General features: G+C 43.6%; 1 protein-coding gene across 2 annotated transcripts in view; it reads right to left on the reverse strand.

Annotated features, from left to right (window-relative positions):
• The window catches only part of MAPRE2 (microtubule associated protein RP/EB family member 2), a 152,881-nt gene extending 133,072 nt beyond the window's left edge, over nucleotides 1-19,809 (reverse strand). The window contains exon 1 of one of the 2 annotated variants that reach the window (XM_078060434.1): nucleotides 19,735-19,809. Coding sequence is in view for 1 of the 2 variants with exons in the window: in XM_078060433.1 (XP_077916559.1) it covers nucleotides 18,248-18,271 (24 nt within the window). In the remaining variant the exon portion in view is untranslated. Of the gene's footprint in view, nucleotides 1-18,247; nucleotides 18,337-19,734 lie in introns of those variants that run through there. The other variant, XM_078060433.1, reaches the window with a different exon arrangement.
• Nucleotides 19,810-20,201: the final 392 nt, after the last annotated feature.

Genomic DNA, 20,201 nt, shown 5'->3' on the forward strand with positions numbered 1-20,201 from the left:
TGAGATATTCAGGATTATCTACATAGCTTCTACCCCTAAGTTTTGTTGGGGCTAGTGTGCATCCTAAAATGCTCATGTGATAACCACCCACATTATTTTTGGGGGGCCTGCTGTGGGGTCTTACAGAAGAGTCCCACTTACAAAATGTTTGGGGGCTGGATCAGTAATTATTTGATGGGGAAATTTATGCTGAATCCCACTCACCTGGGAAATAATCTAGTGCTGCTCCAGAGTAGAAGCATCAATTCTATTGTCATGGATAAAACTTGGGTGGGAGGTGGGAACAGAACACCAATCTATTATGGGAAATAAATCCAGGCAAAATACCCAACTTGAAATGTTTTTTTTTTTTAAGATTTCATTTATTTGACAGAGCACAAGCAGGGGGAGCGGCAAGCAGAGGGAGAAGCAGACTCCCCGTGGAGCAGGGAGCCTGATGTGGGGCTCGATCCCAGAACCCAGAGATCATGACCTGAGCCAAAGACAGCCGCTTAACTGACTGAGACACCCAGGCGCCCCTCCAACTTGAAATGTTTCTTAAAACCTTCTCTTCCCAGGGCGCCTGGGTGGCTCAGTCGGTTAAGTGTCTACTTTTGGATCAGGTCATGATCCCAGGGTCCTCCTGCTGAGCAGGGAGCCTGCTTCTCCCTCTCCTTCTGCCCCTCCACCCCGCTCATGCTTACTCGCACTCTCCCTAAGTAAAATCTTAAAAAAAAAAAAAGACAAAACACCCTTCTCTTTCCATAATTATACAGGTCTATAGTTTTCTTTGTAGTTTTATGGGTTATTAATATGACATGCACATACACCGTCTATTCATTTTCTTCACTGCACAGCCTGGCATTGGGATCGGCAACTGATGACCAGCTGGGCTGATCTTTCCACACTGGCTTTGTGCTTCTTGGGGGAGACATTGTGAGCAATCTCTGCACGGTAAGATTTCTTGCAGATCAGCAGCACTCCAAGCTCCTTCGTGTTGTGGACTAGAAACTTCCAGAAGCCACTGGGCAGGATGTGCTTTGTTTTCTTGTTGCTCCCATAACCAACGTTGGATGTCATTGGATCTTCTGTGTACCCTATTATCAGTACCTCTGAGTTTCCCCCCAGTTGTGCTCAGTATTTACATATTGGTCTGACTGGTGCCAGATGCAATTCTTGGTCTTCTTTTTAATGATGTTGGGCTTCACCAGAGATCCGAGGGCAGCCATGATGCTGAAGAGGAGATGGAGGCCACCTCTACAGGCAGCTCCAAGGTGGAGTATAGCACTTCATTTTGTAAAATTGTTTCACATAGATCATCTCACCCCAATCTTGAAATCTTAATTCTTTCTCCATGGGTTCACTGTGCTTGCCTTTTGGCTAGTTGCCTTTTGCTCCTTTATTTCTCTTCTTTAGGAACTCTCATCTGACACAGAGTTAGAGCCATCTAATTTTTTCCCAGATGATCCCTCTCATTCTCTGCCTCCCAAGGAGCCCTTTTAGACATTGCCTCCTGGTCAGCTCACTCCCCACTGCAAAGAAATTAAATAATAATGGGATGCCTGGGTGGCTCAGTTGGTTAAGTGTCTGCCTTCGGCTTGCGTCATGATTCCCGGGGTCCTGGGATGGAGCCCCACATCAGGCTCCCCGCTCAGCAGGTAGTCTGCTTCTCCCTCTGCCCCTCCCCCCACTGGCGCTCTTGTGCTCACTCGCATGCTCTCTCTCTCAAATGAATAAAATTTTTTAAAAAAATTAAATACTAAGGGATAGATTTTGTCTGTTAGGGTTGACATTTAGAGGGCCACAAACCAATACAATTTCTAAGTTTTGTCCCCATTGAGAGTGCATGCTCCAATCAATTGAACAACACATCACAGGGCATCTCTGGACTGAGATGTAAGAATACAATAATGAGCAAGGTGGGCCTTACCCTCCTACTTGGTCAGTTACAAATCCTTTTTTTGCATAACCCCAGGAAATAAAGAGTAATCATGGGAGCTTGTTCATTGTAGGAGATCACATAGCTGATAAAGGACAGAGCTGGGATCCAAACTGTGGTCTTCTGAGTCCAAATCACATGCTTTTCCTAAGGGTTCATTTTGACCCATTTTCCCTTTTTCTTCCCTTATGTCAGGCTTTCTTTGCATATTAAAATTTCATATTTTTGAAGCAACAGAACACCAAATTTCGATCTTCATAAAGTGTTTATGTGAAGTTCCTATCCATTCATTTGTTCAGCATTGGCGGAGCACCTAAGAACAATTTACCACTTTGGTGCAGCTAGTACGTGTCAGGTGCTGTCTTAAGTATGTTCCCTGGATCAGCTCATTTCCTTCCCCCAGTAACCCTCTGATGGAGGAGAGTTCTTATTCTTAGCTTACAGATACATGAGCAGAGGCTTGTGGCAGGGCTGGGAATTTGGACTTCAGAGCTGGAGCTCATGAACATCATGCTATGCATCTAGTATATCCCAGATGCCCTAAGTGCTGGGTGTCTAAAGTGTGAGCAATATGCAGCGCCCCAGCGAGGAGCTCAGACACACACTAATAACTATACCATGAGGCTGTGAAGGCAAACACATGGACAGGGAAGTGAAGAACAAAAGGGAAAAACTTAGGATTGCTGTTCCTTTGGAAGATATGTAGGATTTGAGAGCCATTTGTTTTCTCCTCTTTCTGAAAATTAGAGGAAAAGGAGTATTTTCTCTCTCAGGTTCCTTCAGGCAGTGCTTTTCAGATTTTGAGTCAGCAGAGAATCTTAAAATTCAGATTATTATTCAATAAGCCAGGGTGGGGTTGGAGATTCTGCCTTTCTAGAAACTTCTAGATGCTGCTGGTCTGGGGACCACACCGAGTTGCAAGGCACACGATTGGTTTTCAGAGCTCTTCCCACAGTCTGCTATGTGGTAATCGGGCCTGCACTAAGTCAGATGTGCCACTCACTCAGATGATCCCAAATGAAGTAAACTCATTTATAGCTCAGACCCTCCTACCAAGGACGGACCAAAGCAAAATTAAGGAGCTAAAGTCCATTTTTGGAGCACATTTTCCCTTGCTTCTCCTCTCTACCCCACATCCCTAGCCCGCCAGTGATCATGTACTCATCCAGAGTTTCAGGTCCTTAGGGAAAGTTCTCTGCTTTCCAAGATGTTATGTACTTAATTAACTCACCTGCACAAATGTGTTAGGGAGTGCTCATCACCAACATTTGTTATTTCTTCTCTGCTGACCTAAATGGCTGGCTCTGGATCTTGTTACTCTGGCACCCTCAATGAAGCCCCTTACTTTCCCTTGTGTAGAGAACAGACTCAGCTGAGTTTACCACACATACATCCAGGGTGTTTGAGAGATAGGAGGATGCTCAGATGAACTACCAAGTAGTCCCTCTAAAGCAAAAAATGAGCAAAAAAACTTAAGAAATTTGCAAAAGCGGGGCACCCGGGTGGCTCAGTCAGTTAAGTGTCTGCCTTCGGCTCAGGTCATGATCCCAGGGTCCTGGGATCGAGTCCTGCACTGGGCTCCCTGCTCAGCAGGGAGCCTGCAGCTCCCCCTGCTTGTGCTCTGACAAAAAAAAAAAAAAAAAAAAGTTTGCAAAAGCTAAATATTTCAGTAAACCCTAGTATACCTGAACTATCATTCTGCCTCCAAGTAGCAGGTTAGGCTTCTGAGATTGCCAGTGCTTTCTAACATCACTCCCGGACAAGTCTTGAGGACTTCTCAAGGTGCACTTGCATTTTCAAACTGGGGGAAACCAAGGGACCATCAATGCCAGAATATTAAGAGTCCTCATCTGTGGTGGGATGTGTACCCAAAATGGATTTAATCAACCAATTTTTTGAAACCCCATACATCTTTCCACGGGAAATAGGAGGTTGTTACAATTCAAAAGCTTTAGGAGTTAAAGGGACCTTGGAGGGCTGGTTGGGGGAATCCAACTATCATTTATAAACCTGCCTGCTGTAAAGAGCATTGCACCTGGAGTAAAATTCCCTGGGGCTGAGGTTTTCCCCCGAAGTTTTCTGTCAAGTGCAGTTATTTAGACTGTTGCTGCTGTGTATAAGAATTCTTTAGCTATTGCAGATGTCTGTGTAAATGGAAAATACTTTATGTTCATCATCACTATTGGAACACATCTTGTCAATTGGATCGGAGTATTAGTTATGGGATGAGGAAACGTCAAAGTAGAATCAACCCTAGGGAAAACCAATGGCTCAGAAAGAATGGGAGAGAATGCCCGTCTGAAGGGATCTTGTGGATGTGGCCTTGAGCATGACTCTCACTGGCCCTTGTGAAGCCTATTTGTTGCCTCTTCCGTAGTCTGTGACCTCAGCAAACCCCATGGTTTGACCACATTCTCTAAAGGTTGGCAGTGGAAGGGATGGGGGGCAGAGAAGAAAAGGATAAAACTATCTTTTGATGACAAGTAGAAACTTTCCTGTTAGCTTTAAGGTTGAATGCTAGCTAGCTCAGATTTTTGCAGGGATTTCATGCTTTATAGACATTGTACATAATGCAGGGTTTTAAGATTCTTTTTTAAAAAAGGTTTTATTTATTTGACAGAGCGAGAGACACAGCGAGAGAGGGAACACAAGCAGGGGGAGTGGGAGAGGGAGGAGCAGGCTTCCCGCCGAGCGGGGAGCCTGATGCGGGGCTCGATCCCAGGACCCCGGGGTTAATGACCTGAGCCGAAGGCAGACGTTTAATGACTGAGCCACCCAGGTGCCCCGGGTTTTAAGATTCTTATTTCTTTCAAATCTTTTGGGTCCTCCCTAGAGAAGCGAGTTTTTGTGCCTTCTTGTTCCTCCCCATCCCACAAGGTGCTTCCTTTTTTGCTCCCCATGGGGAGCCCTAATGCATCCCCTAGCCTTCCCATGAGCACCATGTGCTTGAGTGTCAGGATGATGCAGTGCTCGTTTCTGCCTGTATTTGGGGGCAGCTCAATACAACGCACTGCTGGACTGGGTCAGTAGGCCTGCTTTTTCCACGTCTTCCCTTCTAACAGGGTAAGATATGGGATCGCTCTACAGCCCAGGCCGATGGATGGGGAGAGGACGGAATGCTAACAACCACATGCATGGGGAAAAGTAAACTCAGCAGCGTATCCGAGTGGATGCTCTTTAAAATGTGCCTGCTCTGCCAAAAATCACACTTTCATATTTTGAGCTACAATGGCATTATGTTAAACGGAAGTTTGAATCTTACTGCTACTTCTGCCTACTGCAATTCAAATAATTCAATGTGCTAATGTACTATCAAAATGATGTATTTTCCTCATGTGTGGAGAACCTTATGGATTCTCTCAAGAAAAAGCCCAGTTCCCATTACATTTTCTATTAGATTTTATTCTAAGAAAGATGGATTAACAACTGCCTTTTGGAGTGCTGAGATTTCTCGTGGGGAAATCTTAGGTAAAAGGTAAGATACCCTCCTGGTTGAGGCAGCTAGAGGTCACAGGTGGATTGACCGGTTTGGACTGCACTTTAAGCAGAGCTGGGACAGACCCAGGTCCTCCCTACAACCGATTCAAGTTGGCTTAATAAGAATAGTGGGAATGGTGGTTTGCCTAACTTGCGAAGATTTTAAAAGATCATTGTTTAAGGGGGTAGTTTAAAGACAAACATCCTTTGTCTTAACTCCTAAATCATGCTTTTTTTCCTTTTGAATGTTTTGGTAGATGTTGCTGCCTCCTCTTGGTTTGACCAGCATTTCTCTAATACTTTAAATCTTTGCAAATGGAATTTTAATTTCCTCTTCGTTTTTTTAATCTCTAGAGCCTCTATTCATGATCGTTATTAGATAATTTGCAGTTTTTTCAGATAGGGAGATCAAAGTATAGAAGTCTCCCAAAGGCACATGGAATTAATAAAAAGTTATTAACTACTTAACATTTAAAAACAAACTCCCCCAAATGTGAAAAACCAAAAAATGCCCATGGCTTTCAGATTCCAAGAGCTCGCAAGGCTTACCACACTAAACTTCACAAGAATAGGGTGTTAAAAATCTCGTTCTTTGGGATGGGCCACAAACCCTGTGGGAAAATATGACTCAAATGGACTTAGGCTTGAGGTCACAGTGTATAGAACACAATTGTTCTTCCCATTCCGCATGGCTCACCTGCGTCAGATTGCTCAACTAGGTACACTCTGAAGGTGTCAAAGGACTCCTAAAAACCCCACCCAAAGTCCCTGTCTGGGCAAATTACTGTGAATAGCATCATCACCGACACTCTCATAAGCAGCTTAGGAGAGAAAAACAACTTAATACACTCTTCCGCAAGAGAAACCCAACTCAGATTCACAACTCAACTCAAGCTGGTGTCCATGGTGAGGGATCGGCACAGCGACAGGCTCCCAAAGGGGAAAAGCAGCCACACATTCTCGAATGTAGTTACACTCTTCGTGCTCTAGGAGGCTGATTGTGAGAGCCATTGGTAAGCAGTACCAGGAGCCTCTTGTTCCTTTCACATAAGACAAACAATAGCCCTGCAGGACAGACATGTCTTGTTTCTGGGTACAACTTGATTCCAAAGCCTTAATCAGTCTTCTGCTAATTCAAAACAGTAGCCTCCTGGGCTGAGCCTCCCTCTATCAGATTGTCCATCCTCAAGCTCACAGAACGTTCCTTCCACGCTGAAAGGACAAAGCGGTTGCTAAACACAGAGAAAGCTCCCCATAGTTCAGCTGTTTAATTTTAGTAGGAGTTCAGAAACCTCATTGTAGAAGGACCTGCACTTTGTCTACAGTTAAAACCAGTATCTGGGGAGAAACAAACAAACAAACAAAACAACCCAGGGTATCAGTGGTTCGCTTGAAAGGAGGACTAGATGAAAGGCAGGATGGGGGGGTGGGAAATGTCCTATCCTGAGATTTTTATAGAGAACACATTTTTTGTTTTAATGGAAAAGCAATCTATGATAGGATTCAAGATAAAACCTATTGTAACATCTGTCAGGATTAGAAGTTGTTTCGCAGCATTCAACCATTTAACTTCCCTCACATCTACTAGAATGCCCTATCTTCTTGGGTCAGAGAATCATTATCTCTAGGTCTTATCAAATGCTTACAAAATCTGCTAGCTGCTCACCGGAGAGGTTGAGTGTAAAGTGCAGGTTCTCCCAGAGATACTGGTAACAGATATTAAATACCTTAAGCAAAAAGGGTCAAGTTCCAATAGTGGACTTTCAGAAATTATTTGCAGAGAAGCATTTCTTTCCCCCCAACCCCCAGTATGTTTTCCACAGTAAAGACTACAATTATAGGGGACTCTCAAACTGCGGACCAGTGACCCAGAGAGTCCTACCTGACTCCCCACTTTCCCAGCATGAAAGAAATTTTCACCTGTATTTTTTCATCTACAAAGCCGCGGTGTCAGAAAGTGATAAAACAACTCCAAAAATTGAAGCTTACGTGCCAAGCGCCGTGCTCGAACTTGGGGATGTGAAGAGCAAAACGAGTCCATCCCCATCTCCAACCAATTTATGTGCTGGGGAGGCCCATGTGTGGGGAATTAAAGGCAAACCGCAATGAGTCACCTGACCTATCCTGGATGGGTGGGCGGGCCTGTGGGAGGGGGGGAAGTCATGGTTAGGTGGTTCGGAAAGGCTTTCCAGGACAACCTTTCTCAAATGTTAATCCATAACACCTGAGAATCTTAACTACAGTACGGATTCTGATTGGGAACGTCTGGGATGGAAGCGTAGCTTCAGCATTTATAGGATGCTCCCGGGTGATGCAGATGCCACTGGTCCGTGGAGCGCACTCTGTGCGGCAAGGACCTCCAGGAACTCACACCTGAGCTAAGACAAAGGCTGAGCCTGACTTCACTAGGGAAAGACATCCCAGGCAGAAAAACGTGCAAAGACACTGAAGCTAGAAACATTATGCTGGATGTGGGAAATAACCTTCAACATGCTAAGGAAAATGTTTATATGAAATATTGTTGAATGTGAATACAGTCAATAGGAGCTTTACACAAAAAGGGAAATTCTTTTTTTTGTAATAGTTGCACAGAGGTGGAAAGATTAGAAGTGGCTCCCCTCATGCCCCTCCCTCATCTTTTTCAAACTCTCGCTAATGTGTCTTATGTTGTATTTTTAAAATTTAGCTTTATTAAGATATGTTTTATTTTATTTTATTCATTTATTTTTTAGAGAGAGAGAGTATGCACCAGTGCAAGGTGGGGCAGAAAGGGAGAGAAAGAATCTTAAGCAGGCTCCATGCCCAGTGCAGAACCCAACACAGGGCTCCTTTTCACAACCCTGAGATCATGACCTGAGCCTAAATCAAGAGTTGGACGCTCAAGCAACTGAGCCACCCAGGCACCCCTTATGTTGTATTTATTAAAACAACAGCAAAAAGATAAATTAGTTTCTCCTCCATTTGCTGGTGGGGGGAATTCTGTACTGGGGTGTCTTTTGACTAAATGACCACGTGACTTCCTCCAATTTGGGATTTCGTGATTGGAGACAGAGCTACTTAGTAACTGATTGCAACAATTATGTAGTGACTCGGTTATGATCACTACATAAAGATGTGTGTTTTTGAAGGAGTAATATTTTAGAAAAAGAGGTGAGTAATTAAAAATATCAAAGCATGTTTTTGTAATCTATTAATAAATTTTGCCTAGAAAAAGATGGAGGAATTATATGGAATTATATGGAATTCTGACAGAAGAAAAAACACCAAACGTTGTGTCTTTTGACTTCACAGAGTGAAGAGTAGCACCCTGATGAGGAATTCATTGCTTGGTGTCCCAGAACATGTCACTGTCCCAGGCAAGGGGGAGAACTTTACGTTTCTGAGGAGCAGAAGGGAAGGTTGCGGTTGCTGAGGACATAGAGCCATAAGCTGTAAGTCTATAAGATATATGCTCTGTGGTTCCCTTCCCGGTGCATAAATGGAACTCTTAAAATTAAGATCACCTTTCTTCCAAATTAGGTGTGTTGCAGGAAAATACACGTATAATATTTAGTCCACTGCCAGCCCTAACTGAAAACCATTAAACAAATCTTATGACTGTGTGACTATACATAATACAGTCCTCATAAAGACTCACACGTTATCTGAGTTTTACAAGAATCCTATGAGACAATGCCAGACTCCACTGTCTCTATTTGACAGATGAGAAAACTTAGTTTGAGGGATGTTGATTAAAGATGTTAAGTAACATCTCCAAAGACACCCAGTCACTTAGCAGTGGAACTAGTTTTAAGCATCAGGCTTTTCTGATGTTCTTGCTCCAGTTCCAGATTTTTTTTCTGTGATACAACACTAACTTCTTTTTTTTTTTTTTTTTTTTTTTTAAGATTTATGTGTTTATTTGGGGGGGAGGGGCAGAGAGAGAGGGAGAGAGAGTCTTAAGCAGACACTGCGCTGAGTGAGGGGCCTGGCTCAGGGCTCCATCTCACAACCCTGAGATCACGACCCGGAGATTACGATCCGAGATCACGACCTGAGCTGAAACCAAGAGTCGGTTTGCTTAACTGAGTGCCACCCCAGTGCCCCACAAGACTGTAACTTCTAAAATACAGGTGGGCAGGCATAAGGAAGTGAGGATTTCAAACTCAAAAGGAATGAAAATCTATGGAAACCTTTCTATGACTTTTTTAAAACTCAGAATTTCACAAGAGCAGTTTGGAATTTGCCATAGGCTCAAACTACATGCCCTCCGTTCAGTTTTAAAGGAACCTAGATACAAATAGGTACAGCTGTGGTGTTGGCATAGAAATATTCTTATGAAACTTACAATACCCGAAATGAAGAAACACAAGAGATTTACTGGTGATTTGAGGGCCAGGAAGTATGTGCCACCTAATTTATGGGTTATTAATGAAGGACAAACCAGAATGTTATTTATGATAGGCTGTCCAGTTAGTCCTTATGAGAGTCTTTTTCGAACTTACATTTGTCTTATCTTGTTAAATATGTTCATTATAAAACAATATTAGAAATTGTCATTTAGGATCCTCATAAGAAGAAAATAGAAAGAGTTGCCTATCAAAGATATTTGGTCAAAAGAAATGATTTCTTCTTAGGTGTTAAAGAGAGTTTTGTTAAGGATTATTTCAAATGGTATTAAACCAAAAGGTCAATTTATGTGTGATCATGTCAATCCTCTGCTTCAGGGTTTCTCCAACTTCCCTGTGCATGTGAATCACCTACAGATGTTGTTGAAGTGAGGACTGATCCAGAGGGTCTGGGGTGGAGCCTGAATTCTGCATTTTAAGATGTTCCTAGAGGATGCTGAGCTGCAGGTTCTGGGAGCTCACACAACTAGACTAGTGAGGCATCACTGGAATCCCTTGAGAATGAACTTCCTTGGAATCACTCGAGATCATGGGACTTTGATTAGTAATGTCATGTGGACATGGCTGATGCTTTCTCAAGTACTCCACTTGCTAATAATTTACCCATCGATGTATCTATTCTATTAGAAGGTCTATGAAAGAATAGGAAGTACCTTACAATATCTTACAAAATAAGATTGCTAATTTTCTAGCTCTGGGTTTACTTTTCATGATCTCTTAATTAGGTAAGTTGTGCAGAAAATTTCAGATAATGGCTTGATTTTTTCTTTAGTGGGTGAAGGCAGCTCAGACATTCTACTTTATTATCTTGGACATATAGTCTCAGATCAGATATTTTACAGACCGGGAAAGTGAGGCATTTTGAGATTTATTGTGGGATAAAAGTAGGGTTGCAAATTAAGCAAAAACAAAAAAGAGAAAAGAAAAATAAAACCAAACTTCAAACAACCAAAATGATGAGACACCCAGTTAAGTTTTTATGTTAAATAAAAGATTCATTTTTTTAGTATAAGTGTACTCCCATGTAACACATATATGTAATATATACTTATACTAAAAAAATCATTGTTGATCTAAAATTCAGATTTAACTGGTCATCCTGTATTTCACCTTGCAACCCGAGGTAAACGCACACCCTTCCAGATCCTAACTAACGCTGAAGGGCCGAGAGAACAGACGCTGACGTGGAGAATGAACAGACCCACTAACAGGGTTGTTTAAACATTCCAACTGCACAGAGAACGGCTTTCTGGATTTGCCAATAACACATACAGCACGCGGTTACTACTGCTGTTGATGTGTGGAAACTCCTTTTAGAATATTTGTGCCCAGAAGACCACACTTAAGAAAAAAAATTACGGTAGAAGTCAAGCCGGAAGTGAAACTAGTAAGTCTTCTATCAACAGTTTCCTTTGGGCAGGGGCGGGGTGGGGGGGGGGAGAGGAAGGACCAGGGGGAACAAAGCAGAAAGGTTTTCTGTCTAGCTCCCTCTTTTTCTTTTCCACTTTCCAAGACTGAAGAAGATCAGTGGGAAAATGGAGATAGTGGTTTCTTGGTTAGAATCAAGAAAGGTGCTTCTTAATAGATCCAATTTTGACAGGCTGATTGGATTGAAGATCATCTTTGAAAGAAGGAAGGAAAGTGTAAGGTGGTTGCAGGCACGCTCTCTCCTCTTGCTTATCAGTTGTTGAAAACAGCCTTTACTTAAAGAGGGTAATCTGGTCCTCTGGTTTTACTTTTATGTATGACATTGAATAAAAAGCTTCAGATACTTTAGCAAAACTAAAAGAAATTGCCTCATTTTCTACCTGCCTTTTCTGGCTTATTTTCCTTTCTCTTACTAACTCCAAATACTAATAGTCATTCTTGCCATGTTGTTTATAATTAATTCTAAGTTAATACGAAGGTTGATCTGTTAGCAAAATGCTTGAGTGTTCTGTCCCTGTTTAATCAGTTAAAAATTATGAATTTCTTCCTCCGTAAAAATATAGTAAAATCCAATTAGTTTAAGAAGGTTCTTAATTTTGGAACTGCTTTTTAAAATTCAAGTTCTTATTTTAATTCCAGTTAGTTATGGGGCACGTGGGTGGCTCAGTTAGTTGAGCATCTGACTCTTGATTTCTGCTCAGGTCACGATCTCACGGTCATGACATCGAACCCCATGTAGGGGTCGGCCCTGGGTGTGGAGCCTGCTTAGGATTCTCTCTCTCCCTCTCCTCCTGTCCCTTTTCCACCCCCAACCTCCCCCCTCACATGCTTGCTCTCTCTCCCTTAAATAAATAAATAAATTCCAGTTAGTTAACATATAGCATTATAATAGTTTCAGGTGTACAATATAGTGATTCAACACTTCTATACATCACCCTGTGCTCATTGCAACAAGTACTTGCCTTAATCCCCATCATATATTTAATCCATTCATCTACCCACCTCCCCTCTGGTAACCATCAGATTATTCTCTATAATAAAGAGTTTGTCCCTCTCTCTCTTATTTTTTTCCCTTTGCTTGTTTGTTCTGTTCTTAAATTCCCATATGAGTGAAATCATACGGTATTTGTCTTTCTCTGACTTATTTTGCTTAGCATTATACTTTCTAGAGCCATCCATGTCACTGCAAATGACAAGATTTCATTCTTTTTCACAACTGAATAGTATTTCTGTGTGTATGTGTGTGTGTTTGTGTGTGTGTGTGTGTATCACATCTTCTTTATCCATTCATCAATCCATGGACACTTGGGCTGCTTCCATATCTTGACTATTATAAATAATGTTGCTATAAACTTAGGGGTGCACATATCCCTTTGACTTAGTGTTCTTAGATTCTTCAGGTAAATACTCAGTAGTGTGATTGCCGGATCATAAGGTAGTTCTATTTTTAACTTTTTGAGGACCCTCCATACTGTTTAATTTTGGAACTACTTTGGAGAGAGATACACGTGATATATATATATATATGGCACAAGCTATATTAAATGAAATGTAGTTAATAAAATATGAAATCTAATTTATGGTAAGGGAGGAAAGTTACTTTTCACTTGAACTGGTTCTACAATCTGTCTTCAGTTGTCTCCCTTCATCCTTCTTCCCCATTACTCCATCAGGAGCAGGAGGGGGTTAAGTCACCTTGGGAGTTAGATATCTACATGCCATTGCTACCAATGGTCCCAGGATGGGGTTAGATACCCTTATTATTTTTTTTTTTTGGTTTTGTTTTTAGAAATTATTTAGCTGATCTCAGGTACCTCAAACTTTACATTATTTATAATGCCTTGTTTGATCTAGTGAAAAAGGAACCCCAACCACCATTTTTGGTTTCTAAATTGTAGGTTTCTAAATTGTACTGATTTTGGAAGGGATGAAGAGGACCAGTTATATATAACCCTGAAAATTGCTCTATTAATCTAAGTGAAACTCATTTGCAGTCGGTGGCATTAACAAGTCATCAAAAAGAGGAAATTCTCTTAACTGAAGGAAACTTTATGAGGCCACACTTAAAAAAGTAAGACAAGTTCCTATCAATGTAATTATTGTTCTTTCAAATATTCTTTCTAGAATCTTAATAGTAATCTGTCCAGCCTTGGGCAGAAGGCAAATAATTTGAATTTCTGGATCATAATCTGATCTGCTTTTGAATTTGGAAATTGCAGACTAAATTGTCCATGGCATATTGCCAGCCTCTAGTCATGTAAGTGACTATATGAAAATCTGCTTATTATTTAATGAGCACTCCCTTTATTAAGTAGTGAGCAATTGATCTTAAATGTATACTTTAGAAGAGTAGTGCTATTTTCAAAAACAGCAAGTTTCCACATCATGTTTTAAGTGTATAAAGTGACAGTCAATGAAAAATCTCAAATCTGGGGCGCCTGGGTGGCTCAGTCGGTTAAGCATCTGCCTTTGGCTCAGGTCATGACCCCAGGGGGCCAGGGATGGAGCCCCCTCCCTCCAGCTCCCTGCTCAGCAGGGAGTCTGCTTTCCCCTCTCCCTCTGACCCTTGTGCTTGCTTGTGCTCTCGCCCTGTTGCTCTCAAATAAATCATCTTAAAAAAAATCTCAAATCTGAATAAATCCTCAAATTACATATTCATATACTAAATCAAATAAGCAACAACCAACAAAACAACAAACCTGCCCTCACAGGTTAGGAAAGAGAAAAAGGAAGTTCCTACTGCTAAAGAGTTAAGGCAAGTGTCCCTCTGGGCTTGCTGTCAAGGCTGGGTTTTTGCATTTTCTGGGGCACTGGAAACGGTGACATAGCTTGATGTAAGTTAGCACTGCACTGTTTGGGCCTGTTAAGGTTCAGAAGTTTTACAGTTTACCGTATCACAAAAATTCATATATTATTTAGAAAAGTACTGCTTTTGCAAAGTACATACATACCCAAGGGAAATATGAAACTAAATTATCTTGAGCGATTAGTTTACCTATGTTTGGAAACAAATTATTTTCCCTTTTCTTAAGGGAAAAAAACAAAAAAAGACGAGGGCTTTAAGTGAGCAAATTCTCATTTATAACTGAAGTATATTGAATGGGAACAAATCAAGGGTGTGCAAACATCGTATGTAAATATTTAGTAAGTATTTTAGGCTTTGTGGAGCACACAAGTAGCCATAGACAAGAGGCAAGTAAATAAGTACGGGTGCAGTGCCATTATACCATTGTGAACGCTGCAGTTGGCATTTTGTACAATTTTTAAGGATCCCAAAATATTGTTCTTCTTTGGATATGTTTTCAACCATTAAAAAAAGACAAAAACCAGTTTTAGTTCACAGGACAGACAGCAACAGGCAGGGGGCCATAGTTTGCTGATCTCCAAAACAGATGGATCCATGGGCTCCAACTCAACACAAGCCTAGTGTCAGTAGTCATTTTTGAAGTATGTAGATGATGAGATTTGCTGGGAGGAAATTGACCAATAGTCATATTCTAGAACTCTGGTATAACAAATCACAATTTTGAAGACTTCTCTTGAAATTTAGGGTTGCAAATTTGGAGCAAAAAAATTTGTGCGATGAATAGATTTGAAATACCAGAGCCAGATTTTCCTGATTCAGGAGAATAAATTCACTTTAAGTGTTTAAGAGGGTTGCAGGTAAATATATAAGAGCGTAGGATTTTATCTCTGTGGTCTTCAGTGGTGAAGGCTGCAGAGAATGCTCTGTGGATGGAATGTGAGGGAGGTGAGGGAGACCCCGAAGCAGAAACTGAAGGACTATTTAGTAAAGATGCTGTACAGGGCATTTACGTTTTTGCTGGATGGTGGGATGAACCTGTGAAGGCCCTTCAAACAAGAGAGTTTATGCTTCTATGAGTTGGGCAAAGATTCTGAAACTTCCTACTTTGGTTATCTGGATAACCAGCTAATGATGGCTAGATTCTTGGACGTTGGCCAAATCCAAAGGTTGATTACTATGTGAGAGCATGATGTATGTAAATGGTTTCTCCTATTTGAAGGAGGGAGCAGAGAATTAGAACTGAACTTGTCTAGCCAAAACCTCCAAGCAAGATTATATCCAACCCTGTTCAAGAAACAGCTGCATGACATAATGGACACTGGACAAGGAGTCAGCACCCGGTTTCTCGCCACTTTGGAGTGTCATTTAATTTTTGGACTTGTGCTTTTTGGCACATGGGAATTCTATCTACCTAGTTCTGTTTAGGCCCTGATATGTTACTAAGACCAAAGGGCAGGGGTACCCTTGGTGGCGCAGTCATTTAAGTTTCCAACTCTTGGTTTCAGCTCAGGTCATGATCTCAGGGTCGTGAGATCGAGATGGAGCTCCACCTCGAGGTCTGCCCTCAGTACAGAGTCTCAGATTCTCTCTCCCTCTCCCTCTGCCCCTCCCACTCATGCTCTCTCTCTCAAATAAATAAATAAATCTTAAAAAAAAAAAAGACCAAAGGGCTGTATAAATTTAAGGTAAAAAAAAAGCTAGATGATTCTCATCTGTTCTGAAAAACTTAAAAGAGTTTCTAAAATCAAGATGGCACGCCTTCTTTCTACCTCACTCCTCTTGGCCTACTTGTAAATACTACAGAACTAGGTTTACACCATCCTCTGATGAACAGCTTCTGATTAATCTGGATTAGACCCCGTCTTCTAGACTACATTTCAGCCTTCAGTATCTTACACCTCCCAAAAAAGGGATGGGAATTTCAGAAGGGCATCCCCAGTGCCTCTTCGAAGCTACACAGAACTGAGAATGGGTTCATTTACATCATTTTGGCCTTTGGAAATTCTTATTAACATTTATTTTTGGTGGCATCTGTCAAAGACACAACCAACTTCTCATTTTTAAATATTCTGGCTATTTAAATATACTTGTGCTATTTTTAATGAAGGCCAATGACAATAAAAGCTATTTAACTATTAACGTGTTGTTTGTCCTGTGCTCTGAAATAACTCTCCTAGCTTCATGAATTCCTTTAGGCATCCACATAGGTGGATATTTGTTTTTTTTCCATAATAATTGGCAGAGAACAAACTTGTGAAGTGAATCCTCGATCCATGAGAGTGCAGTTATGTATAACAATTACTAGTTAAATTGATTTAACTGAATTATTTTATGCTAAAAACAATGCTAAACTGTTACATGTAAAACTGTAAATGAACAAACAATGAACTACCGTTTTATAGCACTTAAGAACTGAACCAGACCTTCGGCTCCTCCATATCCAGAATGTCTGTCTTGGAAAATAACAAAACTGAATGTACTCAGGATGCTTTGCTTACAAATGTTCTCCCCACCTTTTCATAATGTTCAGTATAAACAAGTAGCATCCACACCATGGAAGGTCTTACGCTCTGTGCTGTGGGAGCTGCAGACACAAAGGCCCCTAGGAGAGAAGACCAAGCAGGGTACCAGGGGCTCCGAGAGATTCAAACCAAGTTCTAGAGCTGCCAACATTGAAGGCTTGCTGTGTGCCAGGCACTGCTGTTCCCCCTTAAAGAAACAGAATGGGGAAGGAAGCATGCAGGCAATGATGGAGAGAGTCGTGGTAATATCGAGAATACTGAAGAGAGGAGAGGTATAAAAATTGAAGTTAATAGTAATAAAAATAAGAAAAATAAGTTTATTTAATAATCTGTATTCATTTTAAAACAGATTCTCTTATTAGGGTCATGTACACCTTAGGAAATATTTTTTAAAGCAAGAAATTGTGGGTTAGTAGCAAACAAAATTGCTTGCAAAATGTTAGGTATAATCATTTCTATTTAAATGGATCCTTTAATCCACTACTGACTGTGTAATCAAGCAGTATTTGACTTTTCTGTATTCAAAATTTATGTACTACACATTCATCCTCTCTACTTCACATAATTGAAATAACCCAAACCAGCCCACAGCACTCTCCAGCTTTTTTTTTCTTTTTAATATGCCTCCCACCAAGGAAATTACACGATGTCTAGTTGGCTTTGTGTTTCCCCTCCCAACAGGAGAGAGCATTATAATGCAGCTGGTAGAATAGGGTGCTGGAAAAGGGATCGGCTTCTACAAGCAAACATATCCTGATCAGATATTCAAATATGCTGTCAAAGGAGTGGAATAGTGCGCGTCAATAAGCTACTGGATGTAATTACTTCCTATTCCCGGGGCTCCGCCTTGGAGTGCAGCCTGCTGACTCACCAGGCTGCTCCCAGTTAGTTTCTGCTGGGTTTCCCCACTGCCTGTGCACGTGAGTCATCATGGGAATGAAAGTTTCTACCCGTCTCCTTAACAACCGTGCAGAAACCATGCATGACAGTGAACTTCGATCTCTCCAATAAGAACTGGACCTAAGGCAAGCGAGGGTGAAAGATGATGTGGCAGGTGTCACGGCCAGCCAAGCTGCCGCACGACAATCCCCCGCCCTAGGGCGTCAGCAACACTCCAGTTTCAGCGTCTTTTTCCCCACCCGCCCAAGTAGTTAAACTGGCATCTTGTCTAGCATCTCTTGCAGCTGCTGGCCACTGAACTTTTTTTCTTTTCTTTCTTTCTTTCTTTTTTTTTTTTGCGTCAGTGGTGCTCAAACTTTGCTGCACAACAAAATTACCTGCAGATTCATAAAACAAATAACAAACCCGATGCTTGGCTCTCATCTCCAAACAGTCCGATTCAAATGAGTTAGGATGACATGTGGACATCAGGATTTTCCAAAGCTCGCCAGGTAATTCTAATAGGCAGCAGAGTTTGGGAAGGTTCGCATTGGAGAAGCGTCACTCTTCTCATGCAAGTGAAACCTACTAGTTAAGCCTAACTAATGACTACCTGGTGGCCTCCCAACCTGTCTTGGAGATCTACTGACACATGGTCCCTGATAACTTAGTTTGGCAGCCACAAAGAAGGCTAGCGAAGCAAAGCAAGGGGACATTTTTAGAAGGGACACTGTCTAGGCAAGGACCTAGCTCCCCTTAGCTTACTAAAAACTTAGCTAAATTTAGTGCTCAAGAGAAGCATCTCAAATGTTGCTATTCTTTCTGTTACCTTTTGATCTCTGTTCTGTTTCATTCCAGAGTCTTGATCGGCAAAGCTGCAAGCCGCGGGTCCTCTCAGATTAGAAGCAGGTGCTGCGTCAAAGCACAGTCAAGACGCGACTGCACGCTTCACCTCTGCTGGGACCGAACCGCCGCCTCGCAGCGCGGCCTCAGGGTAGATACTATGCTAATCAAGAAAGTTCTTCCGTCTCCTCGCGGGAGGGAGGGTGCAGGTTTGAACACTTAACCCTTGATTTTACGTGACTGCATTATAGTGCGTTTAGTGACCTCCTCTTGCTTAGCGGGTCTGGACCACGTTCCACGATTTTGGAAGAGGGGACGTGAGCAAGTGATGGAGAAACCCGCAGGGAGGGGACAGCAGTGTTGGCTGGTGCCGAGGTGAAGGGACGGCTAATGTTCGGAATATTAATTACTCCACGCGCTACTGACCCGGCGAAGACTAGCAGAAAGGGACTGGGGGTTAAGACAAAGGCTCCTCCTGATCAAATGGCTACAGCGCCCCTTCCTCCGAGGTGATAGCTCTGCCTTCTGCGCTGGGCGGCACTTGGCACGGGACTCGCAGAGTGACTCAAGGGGTGACCAAATCCACTCGCCCTTTCGGGATTTGAAAGTCTGCATTACGGAGCGCTCCAGATTCAGAGGGAAGGTCTTTCTGTGCCCACCCCTCCGTCCAGCCCTTTGTGGGATTTCTAGGCTTTGGCGCAGCCCTTCTAAGGGTGGACTGAAGAATTTCCTACCGAAGCAGAGTGGGGAGTCACTGAGTAGCCCTCGCCCTGCGCCCAGGGAGCTTTCTGCAGAAGAGCCCCTTGGGTTCAGAATCACAACCCGCTCTCTTTTCCCCAGACCTGGATCCCAGGTCCCGGGAGTCAGAAGCACCAGCGGGAGCCGGAGTCGGAATGGGGAGCAGTGGGCTTCGTCTCCGCCGGAGGGCGAGCACCCGGGGGGTCCAGGCTTTGATCCCCTGCCCGCAAGCGCCAGCGCGCAGCACTTCCTGGTCTGCCCGAATCGCGCGGCCCCTGCCAGAGCTCTCGGTTCTCAGTCCCAGCGCCCCAACTCCGGCGTCTCCAGGTCTGCGCTCGTCGGGCGCGCACCCCCAAGCCCCCTCTGCACCAGCGCCAAGCGTCCCCGTCCTGGAGAGCCCCGGCCCTCACCCCCGAGCTAGTCCACTTTGCTTCTGCCAGCGTGGCAGTCCGACTCCCTCCCCTCTCCCCCAGTGCGCAGCGCTGGGACTACGAAGGAGAGGTGCGGCCCGCGGGAACGCGGCGGGTGCAGACCCCGGAGCCGCGGCGCCGACCCCTGCACAACTTCTTGCCGGGCACGGAGACCCGGGGTCCCGCCGGCTCCGCGACCCGCACACTGCAGCCCCCCCGGCTGCGGGAGGAGGCGCGGCCAGTGCTCGGCCTGGGAGGGACTGCGCCAGGGCGGGAGGTGTCGGGGTGCGCCAGGGCGGTACCGCTTTAAATGCACTTGACTCACCTGCTCCGGCGCTGTCGCCTCCTTCCTCTTACTGACAGCTGGGGGCTTTGTTTTCTCCACCCACCCGGCCGGCTGCGCTCCGCCCCCACTGCCCCACGTGACTCGCCGTCTGCCACCGCCGCGGCTCCGCTAGTCCACCCGGGAGAGCCGGGCCAGCATCACCCTTTCCCCAGGGTGCGGAGGGCAGGTGGAGACCCCAGCCCAGGACACGTCCGGGCTGGTCCGAGGGGACCTGTCGGCGGGGTGGTCGGAAGGTGGCACGCGGGTTAGGGCCCTTGGAAGCCAGAGTGAGTTGGTGACATGGAATCAAGTGCCAGCCAAAAGGAGCTGGGCTGTTGGGCCCCACCCAAGAGAGAGGAGGCCGGCGCCGCTCAGAAGAGGGGTCTTGAAAAGGCGACGTCACACCCTGAATTAAGTACCTGTAGCTGGAGGCCTGCTCACCAACCCGCGTGCTTCCGCTTTTCAGA

Source organism: Halichoerus grypus, chromosome 13 (assembly GCF_964656455.1).
Source record: "Halichoerus grypus chromosome 13, mHalGry1.hap1.1, whole genome shotgun sequence".
Taxonomy (NCBI): Eukaryota; Metazoa; Chordata; class Mammalia; order Carnivora; family Phocidae; genus Halichoerus; species Halichoerus grypus.